This window comes from Rhinoraja longicauda, chromosome 26, assembly GCF_053455715.1.
Source record: "Rhinoraja longicauda isolate Sanriku21f chromosome 26, sRhiLon1.1, whole genome shotgun sequence".
Taxonomy (NCBI): domain Eukaryota; kingdom Metazoa; phylum Chordata; class Chondrichthyes; order Rajiformes; family Arhynchobatidae; genus Rhinoraja; species Rhinoraja longicauda.
The window spans coordinates 22050561-22072856 of record NC_135978.1 but is presented as its reverse complement, the minus strand read 5'-3'; the positions used below and the strand labels follow the sequence as shown (position 1 = coordinate 22072856).

Sequence of the window (22296 nt, the reverse complement as noted above, 5' to 3'; positions counted from 1 at the left end):
ATGACAATAAAGATGTATTGTATTGTATTACATGACCCTGTCATTTTAAACAGTCCAACACCTGACACAGACTCGAGCCGTGCTTGCTATTCAGTCACTACCTTGCTCATTCACTGAAGCATAAAGCAATAAAACTTACAAGATCATCGTAGTTTTGTACAAATCAGCCATATATACAGTTTTGAACGCTGTATTTTCTTACCTCTACGAAGCAAAACTGGAAAATGCGGATGAAACGAAGTTTGTTTACACTCAGCCGATCAGCCGGTGAGAATGTTTTGCCGCTGCAACCTCGGACCGAAATACCAAACTCGCTTATTCCCGCATGTCTTTGGGATGTGGGAGGAAACACTCGCGGTAGCAGAGAGAATGTAAGAATGCAGGTACAGCGGGCAGCGAAGAAAGTTAATGGCATGTTGGCCTTCATTGCGAGAGGACTTGAGTTTAGGAGCAAGGAGGTCGTACTACAGTTGGACAGGGCGCTGGCGAGACCGCACCTGGAGTATTGTGTTCAAGTTTTGGTTTCCTAATTTGCAGAAGGACATTCTTGCTATTGAGGGAGTGCAGCGTTGGTTCACCAGGTTAATTCCCGGGATGGCGGGACTGACATATGATGAAAGAATAGGTCGACTGGGCTTGTATTCACTGGAATTTAGAAGGATGAGAGGGAATCTTATAGAGACATAAAATTCTTAAAGGATTGGGCAGACTAGATGCAGGAAAAACGTTCCTGATGTTGGTGGAGTCCAGAATCGGGGGTTAAGAATAAGGGGTAGGCCATTTAGGACTGAGATGAGGAAAAAAAAACTCCCTGAAAGTTGTGAATCTGTGGAATTCTCTGCCACAGAAGGCAATGGAAGCCGATTCACTGGATGTTTTCAAAAGAGAGTTAGATTTAGCTCTTGGGGCCAAAGGAATCAAGAGATATGGGGGAAAAGCAGGAACGGGGTACTGATGTTAGATGATCAGCCTTGATTATGTTGAATGGCGTGTTGCTGGCTCGGGGCCAAATGGCCCTCTCCTGCACCTATTTTTCTATGTTTCTAAGGTGCAAACTCCACACAGACAGCACCCGTGGTCTCTGGCGTTGTGTGGCAGCAGCTCTACCCGCTGCGTGGTTGGGCTTGGCAAAGTAAATCAGTCCGTCTGCCAATGCATTGTTGGCGACACAAAGCACAGGAAGATAACAGCAGCACTCGGTAAAATGCTGAAAGGATGGATGGACGCGGTGATTTACCGTGCAATCTGTACCTGCTGTGCTGAAGGGGTTAACCTCCATCGCGCTCCACCTTCTCTGTTTACTCGCCCGACAAGTCGACCAAGATCTCCTCTCTCGCACAACTCGCTGGGGTGTATACATGTGAAGTCTTGCTTGTGCCCACCACAGACAGACAACAACTTGTGCCTTCGGTGAAATCGCAAGATACTTCACAAGAACTTTGTGTAACGAAGCCCGCCGCCGCCCCCAAAAGGCAACGTTAGATCAGGTGGTCAAACCCACGGCCGGTGATTAGGGTGGGGTGGCGTGTATTGGAGGGAGGGGGAGTGAATTGGGGGGGAGGGGGAGTGAATTGGGGGAGGGGGAGTGAATTGGGGGAGGGGGAGTGAATTGGGGGGAGGGGGAGTGAATTGGGGGGAGGGGGGTGAATTGGGGGGAGGGGGAGTGAATTGGGGGGAGGGGGAGTGAATTGGGGGGAGTGAGGGGGAGGGTGAATTGGAGGGGCATGAGAGTGAAGTGAGGGAGTGAAATGGGGAGCCGAAAGGTTTGGGGTGAGAATTACTGTGATCTGGAACCAAAGACAAAGATTGTCAAGCAACAGGTATGGAGTGGAATCAGTGGCGAATTGAAGCAGTGGCTTGGTGATGGCAGAGAAACTTGACTTCCTCCAGCAGAGAGCAGTGATGACCATTGAGGTGGACGTAGGGCATTGGAATCCCCCACTGCAGTTGAGAAGTTAACTTCAGGTAATTGAGTCATTCTGAATTAGAGTCAGAGCACACAAACAAGTCGTTCAGCTAACTCGTGAGTGTCAACCAAGTTGCTACCTGCCTGCACCTGGCCCCAATCCCTCCAGATCTTTCCCATTTATATACCTGTCCAAACATCCATTTATATCTCATGCTGTCTCGGCAAGCCTGTCAGCATAATCAAGGATGAGTTGCACCCTGGCCACTCCCTCTTCTCCCCTCGGGCCCAAGGTACACACACCTCCAGATTCAGGGAGAGTTTCTTCCCAGCTGTTATCAGGCAATTGAATCATCCTACCACAACCAGAGAGCAGTCCTGAACTACTATCTACCTCATTGGTGACCCTCAGACTATCGTTGATCGGACTTTGCTGGCTTCACCTTGCACTCGGCGTTATTCCATTATCATGTATCTGTACACTGTAATGGCACGATTGTAATCATGTGTTGTCTTTTTGCTGACTGGATAGCATGCAACAAAAGCTGTCACGGTACCTCGGTAAATGTAACAATAAACTAAACTGAACTTTAAATGTAGTCATTGTACCCGCCTTTACCAATTCATCTGGAAGCCCATTCCACTTACTCACCACCCTCTGTGGAAAGGTTGCCCCTCAGGTCCCTTCTCAATCTTTCCTCTTTCCCCTTTCACCTTAAACCTGTGCCCTGCAGTTTTAAACTACATGACCCTGGGCGAAAACTGTTTTTTCATCTTATCTGTGCCCCACATGATTTTATAAACCTCCCTAAGTACACTCCTCAATCTCCTATATTCCAGGGAAGAAAGTCCTAGCCTATTCAACCCTTCCTTACAACTCAACCCCCTCCCCCCCCCCCAGACCCGATAACATCCTTGTAAATCTTTTTCACATCCTTTCTGGTTTAAGAACATTCTTCCTATATCAAGGCGACCAGAACTGATCACAATTCTCCAAACGTGACTTTACCAACATCTTGTACAGCTGTTACACGACATCCCAACTCCTGTACTCAATATTCTGACCCATGAAGGCAACTGTGCAAAGCACACTTTCCTCACCATCATCTCCACCTTCATGGGTCTCTGTATCTGCACCCCTAGCTTTCTCCACAACACTCCCCAGGGCACTACCATTTACTGTGTGAATCTATGGTTTGTCTTTCCAAAATGCAATAACTTGCATTACCTGAATTAAACTCTGCTGGCCATTCCTCATTCCATTGGGACTGTTGATTAAAATCCAATTGTAATCATAGGTAGCTTCTTCACTGTCCACCATACCACCATTTTTAGTGTCATCTGCAAGCTTACTAACCATGCCAACCTACATTCCCATCCAAATTGTTAAGTTAAATAATGAACATCAGAAGACCCAGCACTGATCTTTGTGCTGCCTCGCTTGTTACAGGCCTCTTGTCTGAAAATCACAGTTTCCCACATTCAAACCAATTTTGTATTCAATTGGCTAGCTTGCTCTAGATCCCATGTGATCTAACCTTCCAGACCAGCCCACCATGCAGTACCTTGTCAAAGGCCTCGCTAAAGCCCATGTAGACAATGTCTACTGCACTGCCCTTTTCAATCTTCTTGGTCATCTCTTCACAAAACTCAGTCAAATTGGTGAGACACAATTTCCTCATACACAAAGCCATGCTGACTACCCTAATCATTTCTTGCCTTTCCAAATGCACGCAAATCCTGTCTCTCAGCTCAGAATCCCTTCTAATAACTTATCCACCAGCGTTTCTCAAGTAAAGGCACATTAGTGATCCTCCAGTCTTCGAGCACCTTACCCCAAGTCATTGATGAAGCAAATATCTCTGCCAGGGGCTTTGTAATCTCTTTCCTAGCTTCCCACAATGTCCTAGGATATGTGATCAGGTTCCGGTGGGATATATCTACTTTGATGCACCTGTCTCTAAATCTCCCTCCCTCTCTGAATCTTACTCTCTGTTTCTCTCTCTCTCTCTCTCTCTCTCTCTCTCTCTCTCTCTCTCTCTCTCTCTCTCTCTCTCTCTCTCTCTCTCTCTCTCTCTCTCTCTCTCTCTCTCTCTCTCAAGAGATTGCGTGAGTACATAACAATGAGATGATTTACCGTTGGAGCTCAGACCAATAGATAATTCACCTTCCAGTGGTGGAGAGTTGAACCAGGCCAGGGAAGAGGGCTTCTTGCCCTCCCTGGGGATTGAGGATGACTTCTTTCTTCTCCAAGAACACACCAGCACCAAAAGTCTTTGCCTCCTCAAGGCCTTCCCGACAATCTCTCTCATTCATCAATGGCAGGCTGTTTTACCAGGTCGACAAAAGTCAATTGTTACCTTACTGGTTTTACCAGAAATGCACAACATGGGAGGAGACAATTCACATTCCTGCCTCTCTCCATCCCCACACCATTCCCTGACTCGGGCTCTAGACTGGCAAGGTTCACATCAAACCTTCAGAGAAGCACAGCGATTGTGGGGCATCCTTTCCCGTTAACGGTCGGACACACAAACCAGCCTCTCCACGATCGACTCCATCTACAAACTTCATGCTGCTTCAAGAACGTAGCCAAAATAATCATGGATCACTCAAATACCAGTCTTTCTCTCTTCGTTGGGCAGGAGATGAAAAATTGTGAAAGTGCGTACCACCAGATTCAAGGACAGTTTCTTCCCCAATGTTAATAAACTCTTGAACTGACCTCCCATATATGCTGGGGATGGATTTTCAATCTTCCAATCTACCTTGTTGTGGACTTTGCACTTAAAAAAAAAAATCCGCACCTTCTCTGTCACTAACACTGCACTGGGTTTATTTTCTCTTTTGCACAACCTGATTTATCCATGTTTTGCACGACCTGATTTATCCATGTCTGGTGTGATCTGCCTGGATAGTACACAACGCATAGTTTTTCACGGTAGCTCGGTACACACGACAATAATAAATATCACTAAACCTGAGACGGTACTGAAAATAATGTGTAGGAAGGAACTGCAGATTCTGGTTTAAATCGAAGAAAGACACAAAAAGATGGAGTAACTCAGCGGGACAGGCAGCATCTCTGGAGAGAAGGGACGGGTGACATTTCGGGTCGAGACCCTTCTTCAGACTGGTTAGGGATAAAGGAAACGAGAGATATAGATGAAGATGTCGAGAGATAAAGAACAATGAATGAAAGATATGCAAAAAAGTAACAATGATAAAGGAAACTTGGGTGGGGGATGGATAGAGTGAGGAGGAATGCCACAGTTACTTGAAGTTAGAGCAATCAATATTCACACCACTGGGCTGTAAGCTGAAAATAATGGCTCCACTGTTGGCACTGAGATCCTGAACATGAACCTTCACAAACAGAGGAAGGAAATAGGGGAACTAAGGGTCAGTCAGGTTGAGATAACAGAAATTGCAGAACTCAGTAATATTAACCATAAGGTATCTTGGAGAAGCAGAACTAACTATAACTACATGCTACAAACACACCTTTGTGAAACTCCCTAATTTTCCCCTAACATCAACACGAATAAATCTTTCTTTTGTCTGAACGCACTATGTCGCCGATTATGCTAGCATATGATTTCATCACGCCTCGTTCAGAATTCGAATGCTCAGGGATTAAGGACGCTGCAGAAAGTAGTGGACATTGCCCAGTCCACCGCAGATACTGACTGAAGAAGGATCTCGAAGAAGGGGCTGAATGTCTGAAGAAGGGCCTCGACCCGAAACGTCACTAATTCCTTCTCTCCGGAGATGCTGCCTGTCCTGCTGAGTTACTCAAGCATATTGTGTCTCTCTTTGGTTTAAACCAGCATCTGCCGTTCCTTGTTACACAGATACTGTCCTGGTCACCATGGAAACCATCCACAGGAAGCATTGCCTCAAGAAAGTAGCTAAAGACTTCAACCTTGTGTTATTAAAGCATTTGTAACATTTGGGGAAAGGGGGTTTCAGAGAGATTCAGATTCCCAATAATAATTTTTGTTCCCGCCAGAATTTTCAAAAAAAGGTCTTTTTGTTAGCAGTGTTTATTTGATGATTATACTTTATTGTTAGGTGTACCTAGGTACAGTGAAATTCTTTGTTATTGCATACAAAATACACAAGAGTTGCCACAAAAGGCGGCAACAAAGTTACAAAAAGTACACTTAAGTTTTTGTTCCTGTAAGTGAAAATTACTGAAGGCTTTATGGTTCATGTTTTATAGAGCATCTTTACACAAGTGTCAATAGAGGCGATCACTTGTCAAATTCAATAGCCCCCTGCCGTTTTACTGACAGATTTCATTTTGAAGAGACCGTGGTGTTTGTTTACAGGATTCTGGTAAAGTTCATACAATTATGGGAGGCATAGATAGGGCAGACAATCAGAACCTTTTACCAAGGGCAAAAATGTCAAAGACAAGGGCATAGCTCTAAGTTGAGAGGGGCAAAGTTTAAAGGAGATGTGCGGGACAAGTTTAAAAAAATGTAATTGGCACCTGGAACACACCACCATTAGTGGTGTTTAAGAGGCTGGATAGGCAGGGAATGGAGCGATATGGATCACATGCAGGCAGAGGAGATTATTTTGACTTATCAAGTTAAGCAGGGTCTGGTACTATGCTGTACTGTTCTCATTTGTGTGGAGGAGGTGGTGGGAGATGCCAAAGGCTGGGGGAGTACACAAAATCTTCATGAAGTTCGTTTGCCAAAGACTTTTAGAAAGGAGCAACTTCATGAAAGATACTCTGGAGGGGAGAGAGTTGAGGAGCAGCAGAGGCAGACGTGGAGAGGGACACAATCCAACTCGGGCGATGCGGGCCCATCACACACAACGGGAGAGATGGCGGGAGGGAGGCGAGCACGAGGGAACTGACCACAGACCAGATACTGCCCACAGTACCTGGGCCCCCCAGTGCCACAGAGCGCTGCACCATGGGAGGGGCGGTGGGGGAGCGATGCGCTGTGGGAGTGGCGGTGAGGGAGCGACACATTAAGGGAGGGGCGATCCTTTGAATTAGGAATAAGGCCTAGTCCACCTGCTCTGGGGCATGAAGTGTGTGTCGCAATCAACGTCACCAAAGGAGTCCATTCAGTCATTAACCTCACACTCTGTGGTCTTGCTGTGTCTCTGGTAACAGCGATGACCTTTGGGTAGACCTGTGGTTGGCCCATGTTGTGAGATGTCCTGTGGAGGTGACAGGCGCTACAGAAAGGCTGCATCTAGCCCGACTCTGCCAGGGTCTCTATTCGAGTGTCCCACTCGCTCCACTTCATCTCGTTTAACCTGGAGTGTGGTGATCAGAGGAGCAGGTCAATAGTCAGCAGGACACCCATACCCCCTTCACACCCTGTAGTCACCTCCCCTCCCTCTGTTGCAGGCTATTCCACAATGAGGGCCTCAACCCCCTCCCTCCCTCCCCCCCCCCCCCTCCCACGTCACTAGGGATGGTCTGACGGTCTCACTCTTCACCCTTCTGCTCTCCGTGAACCTGGGGTCACCCGGTCTCTGCAGCCCTGTGGCCCACCCCACCCCACCCCACTCCCGGTCACCCATCACACCCCACTCCCGGTCACCCATCACACCCCAGCTCCCAACCCCTGTCTCACAGCCGAACACACCCTAGTGCTCAGTCCAGGACCATCTTCACATCAATTATTTTCCAAACACTCCCTGGATAAACCGTCCCAGTCTCTGTAATCCACTCCAGCCCCTACTCACCTCCCCAGCTCTGTAACCCCCTCTGGCCCCTACGCCCCTCTCTGTCTCTATAATCCCCTCTGGCCTCTACACTCCTCTCTATCTCTGTAACCCCCTCTAGCCCCTACGCCCCTCTCTATCTCTGTAACCCCCTCCAGCCCCTACGCCCCTCTCTATCTCTGTAACCCCCCTCTGGCCTCTACGCCCCTCTCTATCTCTGTAACCCCCTCCAGCCCCTGCACCCTTCCCTAATTCTGTAACCCCCCTCTGGCCCCTACGCCCCTCTCTATCTCTGTAACCCCCTCTGGACCCTACGCCCCTCTCTATCTCTGTAACCCCCCTCTGGCCTCTACGCCCCTCTCTATATCTCTGTAACCCCCCTCTGGCCTCTAAGCCCCTCTCTATCTCTGTAACCCCCCTCTGGCCCCTACGCCCCTCTCTATCTCTGTAACCCCCTCTGGCCCCTACACCCCTCTCTATCTCTGTAACCCCCTCTGGCCTCTACGCCCCTCTCTATCTCTGTAACCCCCTCTGGCCTCTACACTCTTCCACTCTCTATAATCCCCTCCAGCCCCCACAAACCTCCTAATCCCCTCCGGCCCCGACATCCCTCCTCGTCTCTGTAACCTACTCCGGCTTGTTTCATTTAACTCTGATTCTCTTTCATCTGAGCCTTTAGTCGTCACAGCCCCTGATCTCTGGGACTCCCGTCCTCACACCTCCTGCCCTCTCCACCTTCCAATCGCTGCTAAAACTCTTTTTAGCCCTCCCTGATAGTCGTAGAGTCCGGCCCCTCAGCCCATACATCCACGCTGACCATCGTACCTAATGTTATTGATCCCACTTGTCTGTATTAATTCCATCCCTCTCTTGGCCCTGCTCATTGAAGAACCTGCCAGATGCCTCTTAAATGTTGTTATTGTTCCTGCCTGCACCACCTCATTCCAGATAGTACTTGGAAAGATTTACCCCTCAAGCTCCATTAAACCTTTGCCCCCTAGTTTTACACATCCCTACCCTGGGAGACAAGGCTCCAGGTATCTCCCCTATCTATGCCACTCATAATTGTATGTATCTCTACAATGTCTCCTCTTAACCTCCATCGCTCAGGGAAAGCAGACCCAGTCTATCCTCTCTGCTGATAACCCTCCACTCCAGGTAACGTCATGGTGAACCGTCTGTCACTTAAACCTGTGCAATAATTTAACAGCAGTGTTGTCACTGACCCTAATACTCTCGGGGAGTATGTCTAAAGCTGGGACCAGGGGCTCAGGTGAACTAAAGAGACCCCCCCCCCCCCCCCCTCCAATCACCACCACCACAAGGCCGCGCCGATGCCTGGGACTGGGAGTTGGTCTTTACCTCAGGCACCAGCGCCGATCCTCTCTCCCCTCGGGCGTGAGTCCCACCGTCACCTCCGTGAAGCTGTGGTTGTTTTTACATCTGGTCCGGAGCCAGCGGGGCAGGGTCCGCTCAAAGTGGAGAGTGGTGACCGCCCTCTGGGAAGATCAGACTCGGTTACCTTGTGCCCTCGGCTGGGAGAGAGGCTTTCCCGCCCCTCTGCTTCATGCTGCCCTCCTCCCACAACCCCAGCCTCCTCTCCCCATCACTTCATCCACCCACCACCTGTCCCTGCAGCCCCCCCCCCCCCTCTGCGTCCCAGCCCTTTCCACTCTCCAGGGAAAAGTGGGATTTATGGATTATAGACTGAGGTGGGAAGATCCTCATTCTAAAACACTGAGTGCTGGAGGAATTCCCTCCACAGTTGAGGAACAGCATTCATGGAGGGAATGACAGTCAACATTTGGGTTTCCGTCACCTGTCCATCTCTCTCCACAGATGTTACACGACCTGCTGAGTTCCTCCAGCACTTTGGGTTTTTTTTTTTGCTGAAGATTCCAGCATCTGCAGTCTCTCGTGTCACCAGCCCCACATTCCTCTTGGCACCACAGTAACCTTCTAGAGCCTCCTCTCTGTGAAACTGCAGCCCAGTGGCAGTACCAGAGAGAAGAACGCTCTCCAGGGGCAAGGGGTGGGGAGGAGAGCGATGCCGGTGAAATCAGGTTTGAGAAACAAACCTTGGGAGTAAACCATTGCAGATGCTAGAAACACCCAGCGGGCCAGTCAGCAGCTGTGGAGAGAGATCGACTGAAATCAAGCTTCGGATCAACGCCCCTTGGTTGGAAATCCATTCCCGGCAGTGGGTGGGGTGGGGGGGGGGGGGGGGGGGTTTGGCGCTGGCTGGACTTTGCCAGCTATCTCCCTGCAGTCGGTCTCAGTCCTGGGCTTCGTGAACTGTTAAACCAGAGATCACTGAGGGAAGGACTGGCCCCTCAGGTACTGCTGCCGTTATTGCTGCTGTCCCTGGGCACCGTGGAGTCCAGGAGAAGGGTTCAGGCGGCATCAAAATCAACGAGGATCGGAATGGCCAAGAGGCTATTTCGCTTTAATAAATTTCATGTCGTTTGACGTTTGCTACTTTAAAATAAAATAGATCATTCTTATTTTTAACTTTCTGTCCTCAATGTCTATAGTTTGAGAATCTCTCTCGAAGTATTAACGTCAGTGAAAGTATCTACAGCTGGCACAGGAGGGTAGAGGGATGAGGCCTCTGGTGGTGGGAATGGTAATGGCTGCAGGAGAGGGACCAGGCAGCAAGGTCAGCCAAGAGAATCACAGAACATCACACAGTACAGCACAGGAACAGGCCCTTCGGCCCACTATGCCCATGCTGAACACGATGCCAGGCTAACATAAGAGTGCAGAAAGCAAGGGGAGCTGGAGAACGTTTTTGTGCCAAGTAGCTGGGATCTAAGATAAGCTGTCTGAAGTTTTACCAAAGGGACCCAGAGTGCTGGAGGAACTCAGCGGGTCAGGCAGCATCTCTGGAGGACATGGATGGACAATGTTTTGTGTTGAAATTCCTCTTCAGATCAGTCAGGTCTGAAGAAAGGTCCCGACCTGAAACGCCACCTATCCATGTCCTTCAGAGATGCTGCCTGACCTGTTGAGTTACTCCAGCACTTTGTGTTTTTTACTGAAGTTTCCAGCATCTGCAGTTTCTTGTGCCTGCATTTCCCCTCAGGGAATTGGGAAACGGTGACAGAGGGTAAGAGGGAGGGCTGTGGGACCAGTTAGACAGCTCGACACAAGCCGACAAGCAGAACCAATCTCTCTTGTCCCCTGATCTGCTGTGGATCTTATTGGTCATTTCACCAATGTGAACGTCCCTTCTGGAAGCTTCCCTGCAGCAATGGGGGGGGACTTGACTCACCCCCAGCCGCTCCCACTGCCCCACCAACAACCGACGGGAAATGCACCTGGAGTTTCCAGATCTTCTCGCTTTCGCTGGAGATCTTAGTGACGGTCTCGCCCATCAGAGCGATCAGCATGTTCAGCAGGAGGATGAAGGTCAGGATGACGTAGAGCACCAGCAGGGTATGGAAGAAGACGGGGAACCTCGTGTGCTTCTGCACGCCCAGGTTGCCCAGCCCAATGGTGAGCTTGAAGAGCTCCAGGATGGCGGCTCCGAAGCCATCAAAGGGGCAGTCGGTGCCCTCGGGGCACTCCTCGATCAACGAGGCCAGTGCTGCGGGCAGAACCAGAGCCACATGTTGGCAACCACTCTGCAGAGCGAGCGGGAAAGAAACGGGCGAAGGGGGAGATGAGCCAGGGAGGTGGGAGAAAGAGAAAGTGGGAAAGAGTAATGGTGAAGAGAGCCTAAGTGAGATCTTTCAGTATTGCACTTTGGGAGGTCAAATGTACGAGGAAGGTTTGTGGTTGATGGCAGGACCCATTAGGTTACTGTATGATAAGTGTTTGACCGCACTGGGAAAATACTCACTAGAGTTTAGGGGGATGAGGGGGGACCTCATTGAAACTTACCAAATAGTGAAAAGCCTAGATAAGAGTGGATGTGGAGAGGATGTTTCCACTTGTGGGAGAGTCTAGGACTAGAGGACACAGCTTCAGAATAAAAGGATGTACCTTCAGAAAGATGAGGAGGAATTTCTTTAGACAGAGGGTGGTGAACCTGTGGAATTCATTGTCACACATATTTTTAAGGTGGAAGTTGACAGATTCTTGATTAGTACGGGTGTCAAGGGTTATGGGGAGAAGTCAGCAAAATGGGGTTGAGAGGGAAAGATAAATCGGCTATGATTGAATGGCAGAGAAGACGCAATGGGCCGAATGGCTTAATTCTGCTCCTATGACTTATGAATTTAACAGCACTGATGTACAAAGGGATCTTGGAGTGCAAGTCCACAGCTGCCTGACAGACAACACGTGAAAAAGGCATATGGTATGCTCGCCTTCATTGGTCAGGCATTGAGTATAAGGGTCAGAAAGTCATGATGCAGCTCTCTAAATCTTTGGTTAAGCTGCAATTGGAATATTGTGTGCAGTTCAAAACATCTCATTACAGGAAGTATGTGGAGGCTTTGAAGAGGCTGCAGTGGTACCAGTTAGAGAGCTCGACACAGGCTGACGAGGCTTTAGTTATAAGTAGAGGGTGGACTAACTTGGAATGTTTTCCATGGAATGCTGGAGGCTGAGGGAAGACCCAATAGAAGTTTATAAAGTGATGAGAGGTATAGATACGGTAGACCGATAAAATCTTTATTCCAAGGTGGACTAGAGGCCATGGCTTCAAGATGAAAGGGGCAAAGTTTAACGGATATGTGCAGAGCAATTTCTTCATTACACAGAGAATGGTGGAAGCCTGGAATGAGTTGCCAAGGGTGGTGGTGGAGGCAGATATAAATGTGGCATTTAAAAGGCTTTTAGATAGGCACATGGATTTGGAGAGAATGGAGGGATATGGATCATGTGCAGGCAAAGGGTGCGAGTTTAACCTCAAAAGGACACAAAGTTGTGGAGTAACTCAGCGGGTCAGGCAGCATCTCTGGGGAACATGGATAGGTGATGTTTCGGGTTGAGACCCTTCATCAGGTATGTTTAACCTGGCATGTTCGGCATGGTCGTGGGCTCTAGGGCCTGTTCCTGTGCTCCACTGTTGCTATTCAAGGACGGAGCAAAAGAGAAAATGAAATTTTGGAGGGAGAAATAAAGGAAGAAAAAAAGCAAGAGGAAGGGAAGGAGAGAAAGATGAAAGTGTGAGAAAGAAAGAGAGAGAACAACAAAATATTCTACAGCAACTTTACAATATCTCCAGGGACATCACATCCTTCAACTGTGGTCATGCTGTCATGAGCAAATGGCTGGCATGGACCAGTTGGGCCGAAGGGTCTGTTTCCCTGCTGTGTGACACTATGACCTTGTGTATAGGTGTCAGAGGTTATGGGGAGAAGGCAGGAGAATGGGGTTAGGAGGTTGATGGAGATAGATCAGCCGTGATTGAATGGTGGAGTAGACTTGATGGGCCGAATGGCCTAATTCTACTCCTATCCCTTATGACCCTGTGAAATGCAGCAATCAATAGTGTGGAGCAAGATCCCAAGAACGGGAACCTGCCGATTGTGTAAAAGTTTGCTTACCATAGAGGAGATTCAGCCCATCCAAACTATGCTTGCTCCCACCGGCAATCCCACCGTAGAAAACAAAAGTACAGCACAGGAACAGGCCCTTCGGCCCATCATTCCCAAATCCCTTGCTCCTTGTTTCCCCGTGGCCCTTTATCCCACATGCACACTTTTGATTCCTTTTGCCACCCACTGATTCCATTTGCTACACACAAAGGCCAATTGGGATGTCTTTGGAATGTGGGAGGGAACCGGAGTATCCGTGGGAAACCCAGGCAGTCACAGGGAGAAAGTGCAAACTCCACCCGGACAGCGCTGTAGGTCGGGATCGAACCCGCTACTTGCTGCGCCTTGGCCTCACTCTTCCTCTCTCCCTATCCCTTGTTATTTTGGCATGAACATTGGTCATTGCAGGTACAGCAGGCAGTGAAGAAAGCCAATGGAATTTTAGCCTTCATAACAAGAGGAGTTGAGTATAGGAGCAAAGAGGTCCTTCTGCAGTTGTACAGGGCCCTAGTGAGACCGCACCTGGAGTACTGTGTGCAGTTTTGGTCTCCAAATTTGAGGAAGGATATTCTTGCTATTGAGGGCGTGCAGCGTAGGTTTACTAGGTTAATTCCCGGAATGGCGAGACTATCATATGTTGAAAGACTGGGGCGACTAGGCTTGTATACACTGGAATTTAGAAGGATGAGAGGAGATCTTATCGAAACATATAAGATTATTAAGGGGTTGGACACGTTAGAGCCAGGAAACATGTTCCCAATGTTGGGGGAGTCCAGAACCAGGGGCCACAGTTTAAGAATAAGGGGTAGGCCATTTAGAACCGAGATGAGGAAAAACTTTTTCAGTCAGAGAGTTGTAAATCTGTGGAATTCTCTGCCTCAGATGGCAGTGGAGGCCAATTCTCTGAATGCATTCAAGAGAGAGCTAGATAGAGCTCTTAAGGATAGCGGAATCAGAGGGTATGGGGAGAAGGCAGGAACGGGGTACTGATTGAGAATGATCAGCCATGATCACATTGAATGGCAGTGCTGGCTCGAAGGGCCGGATGGCCTCCTCCTGCACCTATTGTCTATTGTGGTCAGGAGAATTCCTGCTCTTCTTCTGACTGCTGGACCTCCCGCAGCTACTCGTGGCCTTTGGATTACCGTCACCCCGACAGACAAGGCCTAGGGCAGTGCCGCACTCCCTCAGCACCGCCACGTCAGCCCGGGTTCTTGTTCCGAAGCGAGATTTGAACCAGCCGCCCCCCCCCACCTCGGGGATGAGGGAGGGGCGCTGGTGATCTATGGCTCACCTCTACCCGGCCCGGAACCCCACGGAATCAGCCCAGGGGTGAAAGGAGTGGCCAAACCCAGGGCTTCGGGGTCAGCGTTTGGGGAGACAAGGTGAACGCTCAAGTGAGCCAGGGCTTACCTGCTGCAAATCCCACAATAAAAACTGCATAGACCAGGAGAAATCTCAGGATATCCTGCAGAATAATCTGTCAACACAAGGCAAAGCTTGGTGGTTAATGGATCCGATGGTTCTAACCTTGCAATGGAACAACAGAGTCATATCAATAGCTCACCCGTTCTCTCTATTTCCATGTAATCCCACCTTCACATCCACTCCCTACACACGAGGGGCAATTTACAGGAACCAATTAACCTACAAACCTACACGACTTTAGGGTGAGGGAGGAAACCAGAACACACGGAGGAAACTCACCCAGTCACAGGGAGAAGGGGCAAACTCCACACAAACAGCACCCAAGGTCAGGATCGAACCCGGGTCCCTGACGCTGTGAGGCAGCAGTTCCACCCGCTGTGCCACCAACTGAAGCTGCTTCCAAATCTTTCCAGGGATGATCCGTGTTGATGTTGTATAATCTGTCTGGTGGGACTACAAGCTGCCCAGTCTCAGTGACGATCACAGCCTTTCCCTGCGAGCTCGAGCCACTTTTCCAGGTGTGGGCTGAGCGGGGATTAGTCCAGATGTGGTGATGAAACAGCTGCCTAGTGACATACCCCTGCATCTGGGATACACCCCCCTCCCTCCCCGTCAGGGAGCTTTTGCCCAACGTACCTTCTTAATCATCACGCAGTAAATGCCGGTGAGTTTGAAGCCCCGTGTGTAGTACAGAACGTTGAACCAGCCGAGCGCCAGAGCCAGGACCAGCAAGATCTTGGAGCCCTCCACGTCTGCCCAGCACAGGGAGCTGAAGGCAATCACCAACCCCGACTGCACAAAGCTGCCCACAACACAGAGAGGGCAAGGGCATCACAATGAGGAGAGGACAGGTCTTGCAACTGAGCACACAGGAGGTACAACGCGCTCTGCAAAGGGTCAACCCACGCAAGGCTGCAGGACCGGATGGTGTTCAAGGAAGGGTACTGAAGGACTGTGCTGAACAGCTGGCTGAGGTATTCACCAAGATCTTTAACCTGTCATTATCTCTGGCTACGGTCCCCAAGTGCCTGAAGTCGGCTATCATAGTTCCGGTGCCGAAAAAAGCAAAGATCTCCAACCTGAACGACTACCGCCCGGTTGCCCTAACGCCGATTGTCATGAAGTGCTTTGAGAGGCTAGTCCTCTCACACATCAAATCCAGCATCCCTGACTCACTGGACCCACATCAATTTGCATACAGGGCAAATAGATCTACAGAGGACGCCATCTCTCTGGCTCTTCACACTGTCCTGACTCACCTAGAGAGACAGGGCACGTACGTGAGGATGCTATTCATAGACTATAGCTCCGCCTTCAACACGGTCATCCCCACCAAGCTCATCACCAAACTCCACCAGCTAGGCCTTAGCTCGTCATTATGTGACTGGATCCTGGACTTCCTGCTGGAACGACCGCAGGCAGTGAGAATGGGCCCGCACCTGTCCTCCACTATCACCCTGAGTACCGGCACACCACAGGGCTGTGTTCTGAGCCCCATGCTCTACTCCCTCTTCACACACGACTGTGTTCCTGCATTCGACACCAACACCATTGTCAAGTTTGCAGATGACACAACGGTGATCGGGCTGATCACCAACGGGGATGAAACAAACTATAGAGCGGAGGTGCAGAACCTGGCGGACTGGTGCTCGGATAACAACCTGTCCCTAAATACCACCAAGACCAAGGAGCTGATCATCAACTTCCGTAGGTCACATAACGGGGAATATGCCCCGATCTCTATCAATGGGGTCAGTGTGGAGAGAGTGTCCAGCTTCAAGTTTCTGGCACTCACATTTCGGAGGACCTAACATGGTCCAATAACACTGCTGCGCTGGTCAAGAAGGCACAACAAAGACTGTTCTACTTAAGAACACTGAAAAAGTCTGGTCTACCCCAACAGCTGCTGAAGACTTCTACCGCTGCACCATAGAGAGCATCCTAATGCATGGAATCCCTGTGTGGTACCTCAGCTGCACGGAGGCAGAAAGGAAAGCTCTACAGCGGGTAGTCCATAGAGCTCAGAGGGCCATCGGAACACAGCTACCAGACTTGGAGGGCATCTACAACACACGATGCCTCAGAAAAGCCACCAGCATCCACAAAGACTCTTCACACCCCTGCAACAGTCTGTTCGAACTCCTTCCATCGGGCAGACGATACAAGGCCTTCTATGCCCGCACCTCCAGACTCAGGAACAGCTTCATCCCCAGGGCCATAGCTGCTATGAACCGGTCCTGCTGAGCCGGATGGCCACAACGCATAGATCAACTTGCACTTTACCCTGTCCAAAACTGTTACAACTGTTCGTTTCGTTGGGTTGCTGCTGTCTAAATTACCTAAATTAGTGCATCGTATGGGAGGCGCATTCCCAATCTCGTTGTACCCCTGGGTACAATGACAATAAAGATATATTGTATTGTATTGTATTGTATTGTATTATAGTCTGTCTGCAACATGTGCTGGAGGGGAAATGGGGGGTGGGGGAGAGAGAGAGAGAGAATGGGGGGAGAGAGAGAATGGGGAGAGAGAGAGAGGGAGAATGGGGAGAGAGAGAGAGAATGGGGGGAGAGAGAGAATGGGGAGAGAGAGAGGGAGAATGGGGAGAGAGAGAGAATGGGGGGAGAGAGAGAATGGGGGGAGAGAGAGAATGGGGAGAGAGAGAGAGAATGGGGAGAGAGAGAGAGAATGGGGAGAGAGAGAGAATGGGGGGAGAGAGAGAATGGGGAGAGAGAGAGGGAGAATGGGAGAGAGAGAGAATGGGGAGAGAGAGAGGGAGAATGGGGAGAGAGAGAGAGAATGGGGAGAGAGAGAGAATGGGGGGAGAGAGAGAATGGGGAGAGAGAGAGGGAGAATGGGGAGAGAGAGAGAATGGGGAGAGAGAGAGAATGGGGAGAGAGAGAGAATGGGGAGAGAGAGAGAATGGGGAGAGAGGGAGAATGGGGGGAGAGAGAGAATGGGGAGAGAGAGAGGGAGAATGGGGAGAGAGAGAGAATGGGGAGAGAGAGAGAGAATGGGGGGGAGAGAGAGAATGGGGGGAGAGAGGGAGAGAGAGAGAGAGAGAAAGAGGGAGAGGGGAGAGAGGGAGAGGGGGAGAGGGAGAGGGGAGAGAGAGAGGGAGAATGGGGAGAGAGAGAGAGAATGGGGAGAGAAAGGGAGAATGGGGGAGAGAGAGAGAATGGGGAGAGAAAGGGAGAATGGGGAGAGAGAGAGAATGGAGAGAGAGAGAATGGGGAGAGAGGGAGAGAGAGAGAAAGAGGGAGAGGGGAGAGAGGGAGAGGGGAGAGAGGGAGAGAATGGGGAGAGAGGGAGAATGGGGAGAGAGAGGGAGAATGGAGAGAGAGAGAGAATGGGGGGAGAGAGGGAGAGAGGGGGAGAGAGGGAGAGAGAGAGAAAGAGGGAGAGGGGAGAGAGGGAGAGGGGAGAGAGGGAGAGGGGGGAGAGAGGGAGAGGGGGAGAGAGGGAGAGGGGGGAGAGAGGGAGGGGGGAGAGAGGGAGAGGGGAGAGGGGGAGAGAGGGAGAGGGAGAGAGAGGGAGAGGGAGAGAGAGGGAGAGGGAGAGAGAGAGAGAGAGAGAGAGAGAGAGAGAGAGAGAGAGAGAGACAGAGAGAGAGAGAGGGAGGGGAAGGGAGAGAGAGAGAGAGAGAGAGAGAGAGAGAGAGAGAGAGAGAGAGAGAGAGAGAGAGAGAGAGAGAGAGAGAGAGAGAGAGAGGGAGGGAGGGAGGGAGAGAGAGAGAGAGAGAGAGAGAGAGAGAGAGAGAGAGAGAGAGAGAGAGAGAGAGAGAGAGAGAGAGAGAGAGAGAGAGAAAATAATGCGAGCAGGAAGAGAATGAGAGAGCGGGAGGGGAGGAGGGGGAGAGGGAGCGTGGGGAGAGGAAGTGGGAGGGTGGGGAGAGGGAGTGGGAGCGTGGGGAGAGGGAGTGGGAGGGTGGGGAGAGGGAGTGGGAGGGTGGGGAGAGGGAGTGGGAGGGTGGGGAGAGGGAGTGGGAGCGTGTGGGAGAGCGGGAGGGAGAAGGGGGTGAGGGAGGGAGTGGGAGGAGGGGAGGGAATGAGGGAGGGGGAGGCAGTTCAGGCACACACAGCTTCACTCTGATACACATTCTCCACTCTCAAACACACTCCCACACTAACTCGTACAGTCATGGAATCAGCTCCCACCGCTCGCACGCTCATGCACAGATCACCAGCTCAAACTCGGCTCAGCTCACACCCGGCTCAGCTCACACCCGGCTGCCCCATCGACCTACCGCACCCCTCCTCTCCCACTCACTCTCCTGAGGCACAGCTGACCGACACTTACTACAGGACGTCGAAGGACCCATCCACCAGCACGGAGTGTAAGTCAGAGCGTCGGAGATAGACGATCTCAGCCCCCTGCAAGGGACGGGGAGAGAATGGTTCAGTGTTTCCAGCCAGGAATCGTGCTGGGATTGTTTAGTTTAGAGTTTAGCATGAGATACAGCATGGAAACAGGCCCTTTGGCCCACCGAGTCCGCAAGAACAGGAAAGCAGACTATTGTCTGAATGGTGGCCGATTAGGAGAAGGGGAGATGCAATGAGACCTGGGTGTCGTGGTACACCAGTCATTGAAAGTAGGCATGCAGGTGCAGCAGGCAGTGAAGAAAGCGAATGGTATGTTGGCATTCATAGCGAGGGGATTTGAGTATAGGAGCAGGGAGGTTCTGCTGCAGTTGTACAGGGCATTGGTGAGACCACACCTGGAGTATTGCGTACAGTTTTGGTCTCCTAATCTGAGGAAAGACATTCTTGCCATAGAGGGAGTACAGAGAAGGTTCACCAGATTGATCCCTGGGATGGCAGGACTTTCATATGAAGAAAGACTGGATAGACTCGGCTTGTACTCGCTGGAATTTAGAAGATTGAGGGGGGATCTTATAGAAACTTACAAAATTCTTAAGGGGTTGGACAGGCTAGATGCAGGAAGATTGTTCCCGATGTTGGGGAAGTCCAGAACAAGGGGTCACAGTTTAAGGATAAGGGGGAAGTCTTTTAGGACCGAGATGAGAACGTTTTTTTTTCACACAGAGAGTGGTGAATCTATGGAATTCTCTGCCACAGAAGGTAGTTGAGGCCAGTTCATTGGCTATATTTAAGAGGGAGTTAGATGTGGCCCTTGTGGCTAAAGGGATCAGGGGGTATGGAGAGAAGGCAGGTACGGGATACTGAGTTGGATGATCAGCCATGATCATATTGAATGGCGGTGCAGGCTCGAAGGGCCGAATGGCCTACTCCTGCACCTATTTTCTATGTTTCTATGCACTGACCAGCGATCCCCGTACACTAATACTATACTACACACACTTGGGACAATTTACAATTTTGTCCAAGCCAATTAACCTACAAATCTTTATGTTTTTGGAGTGTGGGAGGAAACCAGAGCACTCGGAGAGGAAACACGCAGGTCACGGGGAGAATGTACAAACTCGGTACAGATAACAACCGTGGTCAGGATTGAACCTGGGTTTCTGGCGCTGGAAGGCAGCAACTCTAATGCTGTGCCATCGTGCCGCCCCAGGTCCTTGCCCTGTCAACACGGCTGCTGCATAACAGCGTTTTAGTGTTCAAAGTTATAAGGATAATTGTGTTTTTAATGTTTTTAGGTGTCGCTGAACGGGTGTGACTGTCAGAAAGAGTCGCGGGCAATGTGCTGGCAGCTGGTGAAGAGAGAGTGGAGCCTCACACGGAACTGCAGATGCTGGGATCCGGAGCAAAACACAAAGTGCTGGAGGAACACAATGGGTCAGGCAGCATCCGTGGAGGGAAATGGACAGAGGTTGGGATCCAGAGTGGGGCCTGACCGGCCGTGGGAGCCATTCTGTGAGAGCAGCCGACTGTCGGTGTTGAGACCATCTCTGTGTCAGACTCACTCTGACAAGTTGTGTCCACACTGGGTGCAACAGCCTGACGTGGGGGGTGGGAGGAATAAGGTGGGAGGGGGTGAGGTGACTTCAGACGCCCTTGTGTAGACATTGGTGGAGTTATAGATGTCGCCGCCTCACACTGAGGTCCGTCCTGAGCTCGGGTGCTGTCGGTGTGGAGTCTGCACATTCTCCCTGTGACCGTGGGGGCTTCTCGACGAGGTGTGGGAGGTTGGTGGGTGAATCAGCTGCTGTAAGTCTGCCCCAGCATGGCTGAAGGGCAAAATACCGAAGGTGTGTGCGTGTGAGAGGGAGTAAAGTGCAGGGTTTGGGGAGGGGGAGTGAGGGGAGGGCGGGCGGGGTGATGGAAGCTGGCATGGACCTGATGGGCTGAAAGGCCTCTGGTTGGGTGCCCGGTCCTCGCGGGGGTGAGGAGGAGGGGAGGTGAAGTGAGGGTGGGGGCAGATTGCTGAACCACTGTGGAGAGAAACGGTGGTGAACTCACCTCCTTAATGAGAAAGTAGACAGCAGCCACCACGATGTAGCTCTGGGTTTTAACCCAGACCACGCACCCTGAAGCCTGTGCAGGGTGAGCAGAGTGAGGGCCTGTTAATCACCGTCAGCAGAGTACTCGGCAAGAACTACATTGTAATTTTGCAGCAACAGACCGACTAAATAGTTCTGAGACAAGTCCTCTGGTGCCGTCTGAAACCAGCAGAATAAGCAGCGCTGAGTGCAGTCGTGGTGGGATCTCCCCGTGTACGGACCTACTGCCCTGTCCCCCACATTGCAACAGGGACCCACACCTACAGTGGGGACGTGCTACCTCAGTGCGGTGACCTCTACACTCAGTGCTGGGGTGTGGGCATCATTGGGAAGGGCACCGTTCAATGCCCTCCCTCTGGGAGAGGTAACGCAGCGCTTCCACTCTCTGTGTTGCACGCTCCCTGCATGCCTGAACTCTCAGAGGGCCTGAACTCTTAGAGGGCACTGAATGGGCAGGAGTCACAGTTCTATAGGACAGGGCAACGTGAGAAAAACTCTTCCCCTGAAGAAGGGTCACGACCCGAAACGTCACCTCTTCCTCTTCCCCAGAGATGCTGCCTGACACGCTGAGTTGCTCGAGCCTTTAGTGTCTCTCTTCCCCACAGTGTCTGGATCCAGTGAACTGTTTTGAGGAGGATACCCGGTGTGTCCCCCCCCCCCAGACCTACCTTGCTTCCATGGGGTCTGTGTGAAGCCACGATGGTCAGGCACAAGATGTACGACAGGTAAAAGAGGAAGCTGACGAGGAAGATGTAGGCACCAAAATCCTCCCACTTCTTCTGCAGGAGCTCGGTCATCGGTTCCACGCACAGCATCTCATGTCGATTCTGGAATCAGCGGAGATGGGCTTGTGTTGGTCGGGCAGTGAGTGCCATGTGTGGTGAGGAGCAGTGAGTGAGCTCCCCATCCCATCCCATCCCACGGGCGCCACTGCCACCAGGCAAACCCACCCATGCAGCAGCCTGCTCGAGGCATCCCCGGGGTCTGGCCAGCAGGCAGCACAGTGGCAGAGAGCCGCTGCCTCACAGCGCCAGAGACCCTGGTTCAATCCTGACCTCAGGTGCTTTCTGAGAGGAGTTTGCATGTTCTCCCAAACAACCGCATGAGTCTCCTCTGGGTGTGCCAGTTTCCTCCCACATCCCAAAGATGTGCGGTCTGCAGGTTAATTGGCCTAAGTTGTCCCTAGTGTGTAGGGAGTGGTAGAATCTGTGGGGAATTGATAACAATGTAGAGAGAATAAAGTTGGGTTATATGAGGGTAGGATTAGTGTAAATTGGCAGTTGATAATTAACACAGACTCGGTGCTGAAGAGCCTGTTTCTGTGCCCCATCTCTCTCAAACAAGAACTG

The 22296-nt window shown here is 50.9% G+C and overlaps 1 protein-coding gene across 1 annotated transcript in view; it reads right to left on the bottom strand.

The window, feature by feature from the left end:
- Positions 1-5985: 5985 nt before the first annotated feature.
- LOC144606541 (transient receptor potential cation channel subfamily V member 3-like) overlaps positions 5986-22296 on the bottom strand; it is a 34757-nt gene continuing 18446 nt past the window's right edge. Inside the window, exons 10-17 of the mRNA XM_078422796.1 lie at positions 21616-21774; positions 20907-20981; positions 18823-18896; positions 15160-15325; positions 14509-14575; positions 10927-11195; positions 8969-9105; positions 5986-7192 (exon numbers count right to left, since the gene is read on the bottom strand). Coding sequence (XP_078278922.1) covers positions 7129-7192; positions 8969-9105; positions 10927-11195; positions 14509-14575; positions 15160-15325; positions 18823-18896; positions 20907-20981; positions 21616-21774 — 1011 coding nt within the window. The 3' untranslated portion in view covers positions 5986-7128. The remainder of the gene's footprint in view (positions 7193-8968; positions 9106-10926; positions 11196-14508; positions 14576-15159; positions 15326-18822; positions 18897-20906; positions 20982-21615; positions 21775-22296) is intronic.